The sequence below is a fragment of the Cinclus cinclus genome, chromosome 27, assembly GCF_963662255.1.
Source record: "Cinclus cinclus chromosome 27, bCinCin1.1, whole genome shotgun sequence".
Classification (NCBI taxonomy): Eukaryota; Metazoa; Chordata; class Aves; order Passeriformes; family Cinclidae; genus Cinclus; species Cinclus cinclus.
Genome location: NC_085072.1, coordinates 1,562,393 through 1,580,111, shown reverse-complemented (window position 1 = coordinate 1,580,111; position 17,719 = coordinate 1,562,393). Strand labels below are relative to the sequence as shown.

At 55.3% G+C, this 17,719-nt stretch overlaps 2 protein-coding genes across 2 annotated transcripts; both read left to right on the top strand.

The window, feature by feature from the left end:
• Window positions 1–5,467: 5,467 nt before the first annotated feature.
• On the top strand, window positions 5,468–6,727 carry G0S2 (G0/G1 switch 2). Its single transcript, XM_062509336.1, has 2 exons — window positions 5,468–5,855; window positions 6,155–6,727. The coding sequence occupies exon 2, from the start codon at window positions 6,189–6,191 to the stop codon at window positions 6,495–6,497; it is 309 nt and encodes a 102-aa protein (XP_062365320.1). The 5' UTR covers window positions 5,468–5,855; window positions 6,155–6,188; the 3' UTR covers window positions 6,498–6,727.
• A 5,482-nt stretch (window positions 6,728–12,209) lies between these two features.
• HSD11B1 (hydroxysteroid 11-beta dehydrogenase 1) lies at window positions 12,210–16,727 on the top strand. Its single transcript, XM_062509335.1, has 6 exons — window positions 12,210–12,301; window positions 12,961–13,091; window positions 14,285–14,396; window positions 14,988–15,173; window positions 15,739–15,882; window positions 16,492–16,727. The coding sequence occupies exons 1-6, from the start codon at window positions 12,214–12,216 to the stop codon at window positions 16,725–16,727; spliced, it is 897 nt and encodes a 298-aa protein (XP_062365319.1). The 5' UTR covers window positions 12,210–12,213.
• Window positions 16,728–17,719: the final 992 nt, after the last annotated feature.

Below are 17,719 nucleotides of genomic sequence, written 5' to 3'. Positions count from 1 at the left end.
CCTTGTCCAGTGCTGTCCTGGGTAGCAGGGAGGAATATGTTCCAGATGGAGATTGTAACTGATGGTAAAATTGCACCACAGCAAATCAAACGTCCCCTGGAGCAGTCCGGGATCAGTGGGACAGACAGGGGGACGCTCACAGGGCTCCGCTTCCTCTCCAGCTCAGCCTGAGCTAAGCTGTGCCAGACTGTGCCCACAGCCCTCAGAGGGCTGGGCGAGACATTCCCTGGAAAACAAACACCATTAACTCCTGCAGGAAATGGTGCTCTGAGTCACAGCACATCCCCTGCCCCGATGCAGGGGACAGCACTGTGCAGAATCCTCTTCTCCAGGAGCAGATCAGCACCACCGCTGCCCCCCATGCCCAGGGACGGCCACACCAGCAGGACTGTGCTGTGCCAGGCAGCAAAACTTGGGAGGGTTCTGTCAGGCGTAAGAAATTATGTCTCATGTTGTAACTTTTTGACAACTGTCTCCGTTGCAAGATTAATGATATCAACAATAAAAGATTACTCCATCTATTCTTTTCATTTCCCATTTTAATTCAAACCTGACCAGCAAACCACCTCCTTGTTCCAGCAGAGATGATTTAAATCACTGGCTTTGCTAATTACCATGATCTCCTTTAAAAGCATTTCAGGAATTCCTGACGAAATTCCAATTCCTGTCCTGAAAACCTGCTCAGAAAGCAAATAAAACTTTGAACTGAAACGCCACTGACCTACTTCAGGTTTAAATTCCAACAATTCTGGGAGCTGGCTCCAAAGGGCAGCAACCCTGCGACCCCAGGGTCCCTCTGCAGCCCCTGCCCAGTGCCAGCTGTGGGCACAGCTGGGACATGGCCCGTGCTGCCATGGAGGGACAGCTCTGCCCAGCACTGGAGCAGAGCACTTGTCCCAGATCCTTTCAGCACCATTTGTACAGCAAAGCAAAGGCTCAGGATTTGCCCTTAAATTGGGTTTTCCTTTTCTCCCCCAGCTCCTTTCCCCACCCCATGGAGTTCCTCATGCACTGACCCATGATGGGTCAGCACAGAGACCCCCAGTATCCCCAGTATCCCCCTGGAGCTGGAGGGGCTGGGCTGCACAGCCCCAGGCACACAGGGACACGGGGCAGAGCTGGCAGGGCACAGGCTGGAACCGCGCCTGCTTCCCACCAGGACCTTGATAAAATTCTCCTCGCAGGACAACAGCATTATTTTTGTCACATCCCCATTCTCTAAACAGGAAAATATTCCATTAGGAAAGCATCCAGCTCACCTCTGAAGGGTTTTGGCTTTTCCAGGTGGTGGAATGGAGGGGTCTCTGCACCCCCGGTGCCAACCAGCAAACCCCCCACAGCCTCCCCCTGCAGCACCCCAGGGCAGAAGTTTAAATTAACAATTAACGGGGCATTCGGGAGCCCCCTTTAAGGCACAGATTGTCCCTGTGTGCGACACGAAGGACACGCTGGGGCCTCCCCCAGAATGCTGGACCCGCAGCAAGGCTCTGGCTGTGCACGGGGTTTGAGCTGCCCAGGTAAAGGCAGAGGCTGCTGCCGCCTCTGCTGCCCTCGCTGGCTGGGCTGAGGGGTGGGCACAGCCACGGGGCTCACACTGCTCCCTGTGCTCGGGTGGCCGTGTGGGGAGCAGGCAGCAGCTCTGGGCAGCTCTCCTGCTCCTGCCCAGCCCAGGGAGGGCAGGGCTGTGCCACATTGCAGGAGCTGGCACCCAGGGGCAGAGGCTGCCTCAGTGCTCTGTCCCGACATCCCTCCCACGAACCAGGACAGCGTGGGGACCCGTGGCTGTGCCTCTGCGCCCTGTCCAGGGCAGCAGTCGCTCCTCACAGCCGCAGCAGAGCGGGTCAGCACAGTGACCAGGTCACCACAGCCCGGCCACGTAGCCAGAGCTCTTCATCCTGTGCCCAGCACAGCCTGGGGGAGGCTCCTCTGGGCCCAGCCCGGCCAGGCTGATGGAACCAAACCTGCATTATTCCATTGGTTTTCTACAGGACAGACCTTTAATGTGCTTTGCTGGGCTTTAGGTTTTCCTTTCCCTTTCCTATCCTTATTGCCTCGAGTGTTTCAGGGTGACACCACCTACAGCAGCTTGTGCCCGAGTGGATCAGGTGTCCTGGAAATGTCCTGGCGCTTCCTATGGGGGTGTTCTGGCACGAGGGGCAGCTCCTTTTCCCTCCCAGCCCTTTTCAGGGCAGGTCTCCTCCCCGAGCCTCCAGCACGCACCCGCAGCGTGCCCAGCGCCTGCCGTGCCCCTGGCCAGGCCAGCACGGATTGTGCCAGCCCTGGGCCACTGAAACCAGAGCTGGGCCACCTGGAGCCCTCCCCAGGGCTGGCAGCACTCCTGGCTCAGCCAGGGCAGCTCCGGCTGCTCCCGTTCCCGAGAGCATGGCCAAGGTTACCCCCGTGCAGAGCCAGGACAGTCCCGGGACAGGCAGCCCGGAGCAGCAGGGCTGCAGCTCAGCTCCTCCACAGCAGCTCCAAGCAGATCTCCCCGGGCTGAGGAGCATCCCCCGAGCTGTCACACATCCCAGCCTCCCCTCCCCGCAGCACTCAGGTTAAGCTGCGGCTGCTGACGTGGCTTGGGAAGTTCAGGCAGAGCTCTTCCACCCGATGACGTTAAACTCGTGCAGTTCCCCCGGCCACAAAGCCTGGTTTAATCAAAGTTGTGATTAAACCTGACAACGTCCTCCTGCAGACTCTCCTAAATAAGATTTAGAACAGATAAAATTAGTGTAATTTGGTGTTAATCATTATTCGTTTTATCCACACTTAATTCAATTTAAATGTCCACACAACGAGCTTGCATAGATTTAGATGCTGAAATCTAAACCAAAATTGGATTAAATGTTGCTAAATTAGCTCAACACAATCTGAGTGCTGCTATGAGAAGTGTCTGCCAGAGATGATTATCAGCCGATTGGTTAATGCTCAAAATGATCCTGAGCTGTGTTAGCCCAAAAGCTCCAGCTCTCAGTACTGTGGGAATGCACGGACATCTCCATCAGTATTTAATGAACAAAAATGCCCTTCCCAGCCCTCAGGAAAAGACTTGCAAACATAAGGTTCAGCAGGCAACAAAAACCCCGTCTGAAAAAAAAAAACCAAAAAAAAAAAACCAAACAAAATAAAACAAACAAAACCAAATAAAACTCACTTTTTTAGGTGAAATGCCACAATTCTAACACTCGCCAGCGACCTCTGTGTCAGGGGCTGGGTGCAGCCCAGACGCTGCTGCTGGGGTTGAGCAGGGCCAGCGCAGCCCCCCCCTCTCCCTGGGAGCTGGGAAGGGTCAGCACAGTGACCCCGGAGAGGAACGGTGACCTTGAACTTGCCCTCTCTGCTCGCTGTCTCCTCCAGCTATCTTTTCTCCAATGCCCGTTTTTTTTTTTTTGAGTGTTGCAGAAGAGAAAAAGCACAGCCCGAACTCAGGGATCAGCTGCAAGCTCGGCAGCCAAGCTGGCAGAGAAGATAAGGACTCTTTATTTAAAGTAAAAAACCCCAGACGCTGAGGAGGGATAGACGAGTCTTTAGCAACTTTTACAGCCAGTCTTGCAATACAATTTCCTAAGCAGACTCAAAACTTGCAAAAAAACCCCAAGTTTTCCCAAAAGCATTTCCTTGGAGCGCTGTGCTGCTGCGGGGCAGGGGCAGGCTCCTGGCAGCCCGGGACGTGCGGGATGTGCGGGGTGTGAGGAGCCAGGGGTGGCTCACGGCCCCACACACCCCAGGGCACAGCTCACCGCGAGGGGGAAAACCCCACCAGTTCAAGGACCTGTCCCTTTTTGGGGCGGGACAGCAGTGCCCACAATATCATGGGCAGGGAACGGAGCAGTGTGCGGGGCATGAGAGACTGGGGGGAGGAAAGGGAGGGAGGGAGGGAGGGACATTCCTCACCTGCAGGATGCAGGGGCAGGGAGAGCAAACACAGCCCCAGCCATTCCATCACCAGTTATTCGTTAACATCACAGAGAGGTTTCTCCTGTGTGTGCTGGGACAAAACCCAGCTCAGGGGTGTCGCACCCACACCCCCTGTGCCACAGGGTCTTCCATGGGCTGGGGGGCAGGGAGTAAGGGAACCCCCCTTTCTCCCTCCCTGGTTTGGAACAAGATCCCTTCATCTCCAGCTGCTCTGGGGGCTGCCTGCCCACCCCTTGGGCTGCGCCTCTCTGGGGATCCAACCTCCTTTACAGCATCCTTTGAAGGCTCCCTCTGGGCTTTACCTCCTTCCATATGCACCAAGCACTCCCTAAAATCGCTGCTACAACATCAGCTTATATTTTAATTTCTATATACTGCCTGGCAGAGCAATTCCCATCCTCTCAGCCACATGGATCATACAGGAGATCCGTCCCAGAGTCCATCATCTGCTGGAAATTCCAACAACTCCTGGTGGCTTCAGCAGCTCTCTGGGCTCAGCAGCTGCTGAGATGTGCATGGAATCCACAGGATTCCTGCAGCCAGAGCAGTGTCTGTGCTCTGGCGGACCCTGCAGCTGGAGCAGATGATGGTGATGATGATGATGATGATGATGCAATCATTCTTGCATCATCAGTAATGTCCGGGGTTGTTGGTGCAACACTCCCTGGCTGCAGCCCAGGCAAGCAGAGCAGCACGTCCTCATCCTCCAGCTTTCCCCAGGATGGAAACAGCACCGTCCTGCAGGTGGCACAAGGAGTGACACAAAGGGGGTGACACAAAGGGGGTGACACAAAGGGGGTCACACAAGAGGGGGTGACACAAAGGGGGTCACACAAAGGGGGTCACACAAGAGGGGGTGACACAAAGGGGGTCACACAAAGGGGGTCACACAAGAGGGGGTGACACAAAGGAGTGATGGATTCAGCATCGAGTACAGGAAAAGTGAAGAGTGGATCTTAAGTTGACATCACTTCCTCCAGCTTTGGAGTTTCCAGAAGTTCTCTCACTTGCAGGAAACCAGGGGCTGTCACACACTGCAGACCCCCCTGCTGGCGTTCCCTTTGCCATGAGGGGCCCGTAGAACCTTTCACAAACACCTCGGCCTGGGTGACACTGGTGACACTGGTGACACCGATCCCGTGCTTCCCTGGGGCAGTTCTCACCCCCTTCCCCATGAGAATGGGCAGTAAGGCAGGGACACTTTGCTGGATTTGCCTCGCACAGCCCCGAGCCCTGGATCCAAACGCTGCCCTGTTTTGGGACCTATGCATGAACATCCTCCCACCCAGGCAAAGCTCCCATGAACATATTAAATATCGATTGCAGAAGCAGTACAGAGCTGCACAGCAAATCAGGCATCCGATGTCTGGTTAGGGAATGAGACTTTGAGACAATTTTGGGGGTTTTGTTGGAGGAGGTAAAAACACAAGCTTTTTAAGAGAAAAAGGAGAAACAGAAGGAGGGATGGCAAAACACAAGGAGAGATAGAAGGAGAAAGAAAATGAATGAGTAATGGAAGGAGGAGATATAAAGGAAAAAAAAAAAAGAGAGATTTTTTTTTTACAAAGGAGGGGAGGAAAGGGTTTAAAAAAAAAAAAAAAGTATTTTTTTTCAGTCTGGCCGGATTAGGGGCAGGATCTGCCAAGCTGCGGAGGGGGGGCCAGGCTGGCCCGAGCTCCGGGCCCCGCTCCCGGCCCGGCCCCCGCCCCGCCCGCCCCGACAGCGATAAAAGGCGGCGGCGGCGGCCCCGGGCAGCAGCTGCAGCGGAGCGGCCGCGACAGCACCCGCGACACCGACAGCACCCGCGACACCGACAGCACCCGCGACACCGACAGCACCCGCGGCACCGACAGCACCCGCGACACCGACAGCACCCGCGACAGCTCCGCAGCAACACCGCAGCGCTCACTGCACAGCACGGCCCCGCAGCTGCACCGCCGGTAAGGGATGGGATGAGGATGAGGATGAGGATGAGGATGAGGATGCGGTGCGATGGGATGATGCACAAAACGCCTGGCACCACAGTGTGCCCCCCTCACCGCAGCCTGGGGAGGGTGGCTCTGCCCTGGGACACCGCGGGGACAGGGTGGGTGCATTTTTCTGAAGCAAACCTTCAGCAAAAAGCCCCGATCCCCACTGAAAGCACAGCCGGGGGGTCTGCGGGGAGCCCAGGGAGCCGGGAGAGCTCTGCCATCACAGCAGCTGGATTTAACTCGCATGCCCCTGTCTTCTCCTCCAGAACTGACATCTAAACCTGCTGCTGCAAAACTGAAATGGAAACCATGCACGAGCTGATCCCCTTCGCCAAAGAAATGCTCAGCCAGAAGCCCAACAGGAAGATGGTCAAGCTGTACATGCTGGGCAGCGTGCTGGCTTTCTTTGGGGTGGTCATCGGGCTGGTGGAGACCGTGTGCAGCCCCTTCAGCTCCGAGGGCAGGCTAGAGGAGGAGGAGGACAAGAGCAAGCCCTCGGCATCCCGGGAGCAGCGGCTGCCGCGGACAGCGGAGGGATTGCTGCCGGACAAGGGCAAGGCACCGCCGGCGCTGCACAGGGCTCTGGTGACCCGGCACCACGCGTCCTGAGCCCGCAGCGCTCAGAGACTCCGCCCGGAGCCCAAGGGAAGGCTCGGCTGAAGGAGACCGCACGTGTGAGACTCGCCACAAGTGAAGGGTTTTATTTGCTGCTGTGCAGCAGTGGGAAAAAATACCTTTTATTGGTATAAACCTGTGCACGATGCACAGCGTGGTTTCTTATTTTTCTTACGGACGCATTTTACACCATTTTGCAAGATCAATAAATATTTTATATGGTACCAGTGCTCTCTCTTGCTGCATTTATTTCCAAAGGCTTCTCGCGCTGATTTGCAAAGAGGTTTCGCTCACACCTCTGGCTCCTTTTGAGGGTCGGGGGAACCCAGGGGACAGTGCAGGAGGGGGCTGCCCCCTCCCCATAAACCCCCTGAGGCTGCTCTGGGTCGGTTCTGTCTGTCTGTCCGTCCCTCTGGCAGCTGCTCCTTCCCGAAGGGGCTGGCTGGGGAGGAGGTGGCACTGGTGTCACACGGGTGCCACATGCCCGAGCTGGAGGTGGGGTTGTGCTTCAGGGGTTACCTGGGTTCAGTGGCACAGATTTGTCTCTGCCATGGCCGTGTGTGCACAGAACTGGTTTAAAATAAACCAAAACCCCATTCTTTCCCTGGCAATCCTCCTGCAGGCTCCAGCTGATGCACGGCTGAAAATCTTAACAAAACCAAAACCCTTCTAGGTTTCCTGGGACCTTTCCCAAAGCCACCACAGACACCTGGGTGTGCAGAGCAATATTGGCTGTCAGTGTCACAGGCTGTCACACATGGAAAAACCCAGAGATGGCACAGTCAGGCTGGAGGGTGTGGAAACTGTTCCAGTCTTCAGGTTCTACTCAGAGCGCTGCCAGGATCATTAGAGGACTTTCACCTATTTAAAAAAATGTTCTGGGGCTTAGCAAGAGCCTGTAGCATTTGGGACTATATCGTGTCAAGTCAAAGTCTCCGGCCAGCCACAGCTGAGTGATCCTGACCACACTTCAGAGGGGAGGGCAGGCAAACAGGCCCTGCCAGTGCTGAGCAGGGCACAAAATCCTCTTTATCTGCTCAAAGGCACACCCGCAGGGCAGGGGGAGCAGCAGGATACACACCTTGCACAGAAACCGGGAGATGCACCAGCAGTGTGCCACTCTCCAGCTAAAAGCAAAACAATTGAGCCAAACACGGGATCATGGAAAATGAAAAAGCCCTGCCAGACCTCAGTGTCCAATGCACAGCTCCTCCCTGAACTGCACGAGGTAAGATCAGGGCCTGAAAATATCAAAATATGGCTGAAGTTCATGATTTCATTTTCATAATACATAACCCACAACTTATTTTGTTGACAATTGTTTCTGTTGCCAAAACAAACCCAGCAGCATAGAGTGGAGAAACAATCCTACTCAGTATTTGCACAAAAAACTCTGCTCAAGCTTTCAGTCAAATTTAAAGTATCTTTTCCTTAATTAAAATTATAGCCCCATCCAGGTGAGAGTCAGAACCCATCCAGGTGAGAGTCACAACTCACCCAGGTGAGAGTCACAGCCCATCCAGGTGAGAGTCAGAACCCATCCAGGTGAGAGTCACAACTCACCCAGGTGAGAGTCACAGCCCATCCAGGTGAGAGTCAGAACCCATCCAGGTGAGAGTCAGAATCCACCCAGGTGAGAGAACCCATCCAGGGCAGCTGGGAACTGCCCATCACCCCTCTTGCTCCTCTGCAAGTCCCAGGTGTCTCATCCTGCCCAGGAAAGGGGCTTGGAAAGGGAGGAGAGGGAGCTCCTGAGGGCTCCAGGTGAGCCCCCCACCACTCCTGGGTGCAGACCCCAGGTTTGCCTGCCCTGCTGCCCACACCTCCTCCTCCCAGCGTGCCAGCCCCGGGGTTATGAGCTTAAAGCAAAGAGGGTTGTGAGCAGTCAAAATAGCTGCTGCTAAGACAGCTCAGGGGATTAGACAGCTAAAGCCCAGCCCGCAGCCACCCTGGGAACCTGCAGAGAACGAGCTCCTGCCCTGCTCCTGCCCTGCAGGCTCTGCTGGGCACCAGACCTGGGGTAACTCACCCTGGCAGGCCAGGCTGGAGGCCAGCCCTGCCAGCTGCCCTTCCCCAGGGGACTGCAGGGACTTGAGGCACTGCTGGCTGCCTGCACGGGGGGCAATTAGACCAGCATTAATCACTGGTTTTACCACAACCACGCTGTGAAGTCTTGTGTAAACCACACGATAAATTCAGCCTGCACGGGGCTTGGTGACCCCTTTGACATGGCTCCAGCAGTGACCGGTGACAGACTGGCCCCAAGCAGCAGAGTGAAAGGCTTCAACAAAACCTTCTCGTCTTTAAACCCCAGCACAGGCACAGGCACAGCAAACAGCATCCCCAAAGCACCTGGGTGAGCTGCAAAGACAAAGTTTAATCACAAGGGCTGGGATAGAGCACACAGACGGGATCTGGGAGCGGCTGGGGAGAGCAGACTGAGCATTTAAGGCTGAGTTAAACCCAGACCCTGAGGGACAAACTCCCGGGGAGAGGCACACACTGCCCCAGGGCTGAGTCACTTTGCTGGGTTTGCATGAGGCTGATTTCTGTTGTTCCCGGAATTGTCTGAATCTGGTTGATTCCAACCTGTAAACGTGACACTTTCCTGGTACATTAAATCCTCAGGGAAAATGCAGCTGGCACAAAATCTGGTGAGTCTTTGTCTGTACCCATCCTTTCAAAGATGCGATTTCAGCCTGGAGCTGTCATCCAGCCCCTCATCCCATGGAGCTGAAGGCCACTCAGAGCACAGCCCTCCCCTCACAGCTCAGTCGCTTCAAAGGCAGGAGCTGAATGTCTTCAGAGTCCTCACTCTATTTGTAATGTGGACACTGGGTATTCCAGGGGCTGCCAGGCTAAATTTAGGGGTGCAGATAAGAATATCAGCCTCAGCCACCCAGCTCCAAGGGCATGGGGACATGGACAGCGGCCAAGGCTCAGAGCAGCCACAGCTCCAACAACGAAATTTCAAGGCAGCAATTCCCAATTTGGTCACACAGGGAAAAAACACAATTTTAGGGCTTGGAAATGACTTCAACATCACAGTATTTTCTCTAAACCAGCAGCATGTAGAAATGTAATGTCAAAACAAACCAAACCAAACCCATCCTACAATCCTCTCATCTCCTGTGGGACTGGGAGTGCATTTCCAGTGGTGTGGCTGTGACAGCGATGGGGTTTTGCTGTACGAGTAGGGAAATAGAACTGAGGGCAGCCCTTTATATCATGATGGCCCTGTCTGTAAAAACAGGAATTACAGCTGCGTTCATGGCAAAGGGCACTGGGACAGCTGGGTAGGGAAAATAATGCTTTAAAGTTTATGAGATAAAGGAAAGCAAGAGGGGAAAGGAAAAAAAAGTGAAAATCCTCTGCATTTGACCAGGATTTGATAACGATTTGAAAAAAGCCAAAAAAAAAAAAAAATAAGCAGTATCCAAATTCTTGCCAAGTGTCTTTGAGTCTCGGAGCTGCCTGCAGAAACCTGCCCGAGCCTCAGCCGTGCCCTGGAACGCACTCCCTGCAGGGGCTCTCCCTCTCCCAGCTCCCCTCTCCCAGTTTGCTGTCAGGACAAGTTTCCTCCCCAGGTTCAGAGAAACCCCCGCGAGCAGAACGGCAGCAGCAAAGCAGCATCCCTTGGGAAGCACAAACACACAGGACAGGGCAGGGAGCTGGAGCAGGGGGATCTATCCAGGGCTGCTCCAGCCAGGTGCTCCGGGAGCTCCCTGGCACCCGCCAGGGCTGGGCACAGCTCTGGGCTCTGCCCCACCAAGGTTTGGGGCAGCCGGGATCAGGAAACCCTTCCCCGTCAGCCCTTCCTGCCCCCCTTGCCCTGCCCGCGCTCCCCGCCCCCAGGAAAAGTTAAAAACAAGTTCTGGAGTTGCACACAGGAAAACAAAGCCAGAAAAAGCCGCGAGTGGGAGTGAGGAGCAGCAGCACCCTGGCAGGGATGGGAGTGAGGAGCAAACCCTGCACTGAAACTGCTTATACAAGAAAACTGGGCTCAGTTCTGTCCAAAATATTCCACATTTCAGTCCTTTATTATCAGCTACTGCAAAACCCCAACCCAACCCCACAATTCTCGTCACCACCAGCAAGGCAGGCCAGTGTTGGCTCTGGAACCCCCCAGTGCCACCAATCCCAAATCCCTTGGTGCCACCACAGAGCAAAGAACACGATTCCTTCTCCTTCCTGTCACACTTGCAGATGGTGCACAAAGGTTGGTGATTATTGCTTCACTAATGCCAGTAATAAACTAAAATATCTCAAAAAGAGCCTCTCTCCCTGCCGGCTGCAGACAAGATCCCAGCTGAGATATGGTTAATTACTTCATTTTCTTTCCCTTTCCCCAGCCAAGGAATGAAATGGTTGCCCCATGATCACAGCCCAAGTTCCCAGCAAGGCAGGAAAAGCAGAATGACTGCACTGGTGTTATCTGACCCAGTGTGGGCTGAGTGCTTCTTATCAGAGGGAAAGTTGAGACTGGCAGAAAAGGAAAAGGCAGAAAGGAAAAAAAAATCACCCACAAAGCAGCAGCAAGGCCAGAGAGCAACTGCCCTGCCAGGCACACCACGGAATGAAAGCACTTGTATTTTAAAGATACAATAAGTGGGGGGAAACCCATTTAATGATTCTGTGTGGTTCTGTTAGAGAGAGGCAGGCAGAGTGCTGTGCTCCCAGAAATCAGACCACAGAGCACTGCTGCCCTGCAGATGAGGCTCCCATCCTGCAAACACAGCTTTTGTCCCAGCAGAGAGGGCTGAGGCTCTGGCAGGGCAGTTCCAGGAGCTCCCACAGCATTTCCCCATCACTGGTACTGCAGGATGGAGATCCCAGCCCCAGATCCCATGTCCCAAAGCTGGGACATTCTTCATCCCTGTGGCACAAGATCCACAGCACTGAATGTGCTGCTGCTGAGGCTCAGAGAGCTACAGCATGTTCTGTGGGTTTTCCTCAAGACTGTATTCATTTAAAAGTCAGAACAAAGCTCTTGCAAAACCCAAAGGAGGAACCATGGCAGCAAGGCCACTTATTTTTCTTCAAAAAACACATCCAGTGTTTCCCTGCAAACCTCCCTGTGCCCCCTGGGGCTGAGGTGGCTGCACCCCACAGACGGGTCCAGCTCCCTCATCCGCTCACAGACACACACAAAAAAAGGATTAAAAACTCATCCCTGCCTCAGCAGAGCACTCCTGGGGTTTGGGGTGCAGCGTGCTGCTGAGTCCCTGCTGCCAGCACCCAGTGGCAGGAGCTGCTTTGGGGCACGGAGCGCAGGACCAGCTGTGGGTGCCCCCCGTGCCAGAGCCGGGTCACATCCATGCCCAGGACCTGCAGGAATAAAGGACAGTGTTTAACCACCTGCACTGGGCTCCCTCTGATGTTCTCCAAGTGAAACTTGATGCTGCTCAGCAAAGACACACCTCTTCCAGGGTGTTGTGCAAAATTCTGCATTTTAATGTAGGACAGGAAATATGAAAAGAGCCGGGCAGAACCCAAACAGCCCTGCTGGCCAGGCCGAGCAGCAGGGAGCAAACCAAAGGCTTTGCTTGGCTTATCCATCCACCCACCCGTGATTTTCCAGGGCTTCGGAAGCTGCAGCTCCGCCGCTGACAGGTTTTTAAAGGGTCACATTGCTGCTTCCCTCAGCTCTGCAGAGGGTTTTTTGTTCCTTCCTTCTCTCTCATGCTGTGTTTCCTGACTCCACAGTGGGATGGGTCGGTTGCAAAAGATTCTCATTCCATTTCTGGGATTGGTTTTGGCCTTCTGGTTCTATTCTGCGAGGGACACTTTCAATCCGGGTAAGTATCCGAAGTGAATCTGACTTTAAGGAAAAAACTACGAAAAGCCACATTTGGGTGTTTTGCATAGAAACCGGCCAGAGCTCAGACCAAGCCACGTCCGAGCCTTTGTGTGGTGGCGGATGCTGGAAAGTTGCTTTAAAAAAGATTTAAAACCAAACTGAACAAGGACTATGCAGAGAAACCTCCTGAGGGAGCAGGTGAGGCAGGGGGCAAGAGGGAGAGGGCACTGAGTGCTCCATTTTCCTGTGTGCAGGAAAAGAGGACAGAAACAGGGCTTCCAAGTGCTGGACTTTAAGTTTGGAGCACGCACTCAGTGGATTGTTTTTATTATAGAATAGTTGGGGCGTTGATAAACTGTGCCCTGGCTTGTGGAAAAAGCTGCTGGAAGAATCCAGCACTGTCCCTGTGTCACTGCATTCCTCAGGGAGCTGCAGCAGCTCCAGAGCTTTTTCCATGAGATGGGAGAGCCCTGCTGGTGCCGGATGCTTTGCACTTGCAGGCTCGTTTGCCTGCCAATTAACTGCTGATTCTGAAGGGCACACAATGAATTTTTAGGGTTGGTTTTTGGTTTTTTTTTTTTTTTTTTTTTTTTTTTTAGTTTTAAGATTTGTTCTAACAGCATTTGGGTAACTGAAATGGCTGTGCCTCTGTCACAGAGATGCTGCGGGGCAAGCGGGTGATCGTGACAGGAGCCAGCACGGGCATCGGGGAGCAGATGGCTTATCACCTGGCACGGATGGGGTCCCACATCCTCGTCACGGCACGGACAGAGGCCAAGCTGCAGAACGTAAATGGCAACCTGGGCACTCTCACGTGGCCGTGGCAGGGCTCACACAGACATGGGGAGGGAAGCTCCCATCACAGCCACAGAGGCATCCACAACACAGCTCCCACCAGGGCACAGTGACACTCGCAGGTCCTACCTGGGCACAGTGACACTCGCAGCTCCCACCAGGGCACAGTGACACTCACAGGTCCTACCTGGGCACAGTGACACTCGCAGCTCCCACCAGGGCACAGTGACACTCACAGGTCCTACCTGGGCACAGTGACACTCGCAGGTCCTACCTGGGCACAGTGACACTCGCAGCTCCCACCAGGGCACAGTGACACTCACAGGTCCTACCTGGGCACAGTGACACTCGCAGGTCCTACCTGGGCACAGTGACACTTGCAGCTCCCACCAGGGCACAGTGACACTCACAGGTCCTACCTGGGCACAGTGACACTCGCAGCTCCCACCAGGGCACAGTGACACTCACAGGTCCTACCTGGGCACAGTGACACTCGCAGGTCCTACCTGGGCACAGTGACACTCGCAGCTCCCACCAGGGCACAGTGACACTCACAGGTCCTACCTGGGCACAGTGACACTCGCAGGTCCTACCTGGGCACAGTGACACTTGCAGCTCCCACCAGGGCACAGTGACACTCACAGGTCCTACCTGGGCACAGTGACACTCGCAGGTCCTACCTGGGCACAGTGACACTTGCAGCTCCCACCAGGGCACAGTGACACTCACAGGTCCTACCTGGGCACAGTGACACTCACAGGTCCCACCTGGGCACAGTGACACTCACAGGTCCTACCTGGGCACAGTGACAGCCCCCCGTGTGCTCTGGGATCTCCTGCACACACAGCAATCCCCTGTGCAGACACAGAACCCTGCACCCCACGTCCCCGTGCCTGAGCTGAGCACACATCCCCACACACCCTCATTCCACAGCAGTGCTCAGCAGCTCCTGCTCCCCTGCAGCAATTGCAGCTCAGCCTGCGCTCACACAGAGCCAGACTGCCTCGGGTAACACGCTCACCCATGCAATCCTTTCCCAGGCTCCCTTTGAAGCTCACAAGGCTCCAAACACCCTCCCAAAACCCCAAAGCTCTGGTTTAAGGTGGGGACGCGTGCCAAGGAGCTCAGACACCCACTCTGGAGAGCCGGGGCAGGGAGGGGTGCTGCTGATGGTGCTGTCGTGCAGGTGGTGCAGCGGTGCCTGGAGCTGGGAGCAGCCTCGGCACGCTTCGTCAGCGGCACCATGGAGGACACAGCCTTCGCCCAGCACGTGGTGAGGGAGGCACAGACCTCGCTGGGTACGTCTGCACAGTGCCAGCCCCCTGCTCTGCACAGCGCCAGCATCTCGGCCTTTTGCCACGTGCAAAAAAACAGTGGGAGACATGGGGCGAGACGGGAAAAATTCTCCCCTGATTCTGCCCTTTGCATCCCTGTTCCTCTGCCTGCAGTGCTGCCTCTCAAACTGAACTGCACTCTTGATTTCAGCCCTGGCCATCCTGTTGCAGGATCACAGCTCTAGATTTCATCAGCCCAGTGCCGGGCTCCGAAGGATCCGGCAGCCCCGGCCACTGGGGCCATGGGTCACAGCTCAGAAATGCACCAGCCCAGCTCCATGTGGAGCACTGCCTCTCCCTTCCCAGCCCACAGACAATTCAGGGGTGATCTCCCTTGGGCCATGGTATTTGAGTTTTGAACTAAAAAAAATATATCACAGCAAAATATTTGCTGGCAACCACCATGCAGGCTGTATCCCTGCTCTGGAGATAACAGGCCAGAGCTCTGACCCAAAAACCTGATTTCCTTGCATTGCACTTATTCTGCTCCCAGAAAATGTTTTGCTGGTTGCAGCCCTCTCCCCCCAGCACTAATGCCCATTTTTTTGCTTGCAGGAGGCCTTGACATGTTGATTCTCAACCACGTTGGTGCATCCTACTTTGGCTTTTTTGATGGGGATGTGGAGCACGTCCGAAAGCTCCTGGAAATCAACTTCCTCAGCTACGTGGCCATGACCACGTCAGCCCTTCCCATGCTGAAGGAGAGCGAGGGCAGCATTGTGGTGGTTTCATCCATGGCAGGTGAGGGGGCAGTGCCACCAGGCTGGTGACATGGGGCTCACTCAAAAGGCACCTGGGCTGACTGTCAGAAGCAGCACACAGAGACACCACGCATCCTCCAGAGCCATAAAACTAAAATCCCGCAAAAACCAGCCCCAACACCCAAATCCAGATGGCTTTGGGATTCTCTTGATGGAGTTTGTTTTCTGTTCAATCCAATGGCCCCATTAAACCCCATAGGTGCAATGTTGGTCAGCGTTCTGCTGATCAGCTCAGTGGCCAGGGACAAGAGTTTGAACTTTTGCTCCTTCTCTCCCCTCTGAGGGTTTTGTGGTTCCCGTGGGTTGCCCCTGCTCAGATCAGAGATGTGAGCCATGGCTTTGGCCTTAAGCGCTGGAAGCCAACAAGAATATTTGTAAGGCTGCTGTTCAGGTGCCAGGATGACCCTGCACTGACTGAAAACTCCCTTTGGGTAAAAGACTCCGGGTATTTTTACCTTTGGGTAAAATGTCTCTGATGAAACGCAAAAGAGAGGCTTAGGCAGAGCAGCGCTGTGTGCTAACACAGAACTTCACTCTGTGTCCAGGTAAAGTCGGGTTTCCCTTTACCGTCCCCTACTCTGCGACTAAGTTTGCCCTGGATGGATTTTTCAGCTCCCTGAGGCAGGAATTCACCATTCAGAGCATTAATGTTTCCATCACGCTCTGCATCCTCGGCTTCATCGACACCGGTAAGAGCAGCGCTGTTCTGTCCCTGCTCAGGGCTGAACATCCCCGCCCCGGCTCCTCCTCCTGCCCTCCTCCCCTCAGCCTCTCACCTCTGCTGCAGCATCTCTGGGGGATCCCACCTCTCTGCCACCAAAAAAAAAAAAATAAAAATCCTCTGAAGTCATTCACTCTGCCATGCCACGTGAAACCGGGCACCGCTTACAGGCTGGCACAGCCCAGAGCCGCCTCGGGTCCCCGCTCTCCCCGCATCCCCCGGGAATCCCCGCATCCCCCGCATCTCCCGCATCCCCCGGGGGTCCCCGCATCCCCCGGGAATCCCCGCATCCCCCGCATCCCCCGGGGGTCCCTGCTCTCCCCGCATCCCCCGGGGGTCCCCGCATCCCCCGGGAATCCCCGCATCCCCCGCATCCCCCGGGAATCCCCGCATCCCCCGCATCCCCCGGGAATCCCCGCATCCCCAGGGAATCCCCGCATCCCCCGGGAATCCCCGCATCCCCCGCATCCCCCGGGAATCCCCGCATCCCCCGGGAATCCCCGCATCCCCCGCATCCCCCGGGAATCCCCGCATCCCCCGCATCCCCCGGCGGTGCCGGCGCTGACCCGGCGCTCAGAGCGCGCAGTGCGCGCTGCCGCGGAGGTTCTGCAGGAGCGGCCGGCTCCGCGGGACGAGTGCGCTCTGGAGATCCTCAAGGGCGCAGCGCTGCGCCGGAGGGAGCTCTACTATCGCTACAGCTCCACACGGCTGCCGCTGCTGCTGCGGGACTGCGCCGCAGAGCTCCTGGATTACCTGGTGCGGAGCCGCTACCGCCTGCCCGCGCCCCCCGGCGCCCCCCGCCCGCCGCACTGAGCCGGGGGCTGTCCCCGGGCACCCCCGTTCGTGCCCGGCATCGCCACCGCCCGGCCGCGGAACGCTAATTATTGAGTTATTTGTTAAATAAAGTGTAGTAACCGGACAGCTCCGCGTGTGCTGGCGGGGCTTTATCGCATTTCTCAGCTGTTCACGGGCGCAGCTCCGCTGGGCACTGCCCAGGGATCCAGGGGCAGCCACAGCTGCTCTGGGCACCCTGTGCCAGGGCCTGCCCACCCTCACAGGGAACAATTCCTTCCTAATTTCTCTTCTTACTCCAAGATCACCTACACAAACCAGCACACACAGGGTGGGCTCTGGCCTTTAAACTTTCAGAAAATCACTCTCATTGCATCTGCCCGGCAGACACTGAACATTACCACTGACACTGGGAAAGTTCAAGATCTTTCCTATTCATTCATTTGGCTCTTTTACTGCCTTTGTAACCCATGGATTCCTTAACAGTGACATTTCTTAGGGGTGAGAGCCCTCAACAAACTGCCAGCATTATAGCCGTGGTGATATCCCAGAGGATACACCAGTATCATTAATGGTTGGAAAATGGAAACTTTTCCAGCCCTGTTCTCTCCAGGTATTGCTATGAGCCTGTACAGCAGAGAGTGCTGAGCAGTAAATCCTCGTGCAGCCAGTGAGGAAGGGAAGGGCTGCTCCTGGTTTAGATGTGCCCTCATCCCACGATGTCTGCTCTGAGGGGACACTGCTGTGCCAACCCCAGGACAGCCACCAAACCATGCACCCACCGCTCTGTGGAGCTGGAAGCTGTTCAGTGCCTTCCCTCCAGCACTCTCAAAAGGCACACTCCTGGCAGGCCAAGGGCGCAAAGGGACAGCCTAAAGTCCAAAGCCACACGCTTCATTAAGTTAATGTTTGCTAAATCACCGGCAGGGCAAAGAAAAGGACCAACAGATACCAGCAAACTTGTGTGAGATAAGAACTAGCTCAAAACTTCCCAGCCCCATTTGCAAGCTTCA

Coding starts and splice junctions, on each gene's coding strand:
- G0S2 (XM_062509336.1), top strand. CDS start 6,189: ATGGAAACCATGCACGAGCTGATCCCCTTCGCCAAAGAAATGCTCAGC.
- HSD11B1 (XM_062509335.1), top strand. CDS start 12,214: ATGGGTCGGTTGCAAAAGATTCTCATTCCATTTCTGGGATTGGTTTTG. Junction 13,092..14,284: donor CAGAGGCCAAGCTGCAGAAC/GTAAATGGCAAC, acceptor GCTGTCGTGCAG/GTGGTGCAGCGGTGCCTGGA. Junction 15,174..15,738: donor GGTGGTTTCATCCATGGCAG/GTGAGGGGGCAG, acceptor CTCTGTGTCCAG/GTAAAGTCGGGTTTCCCTTT.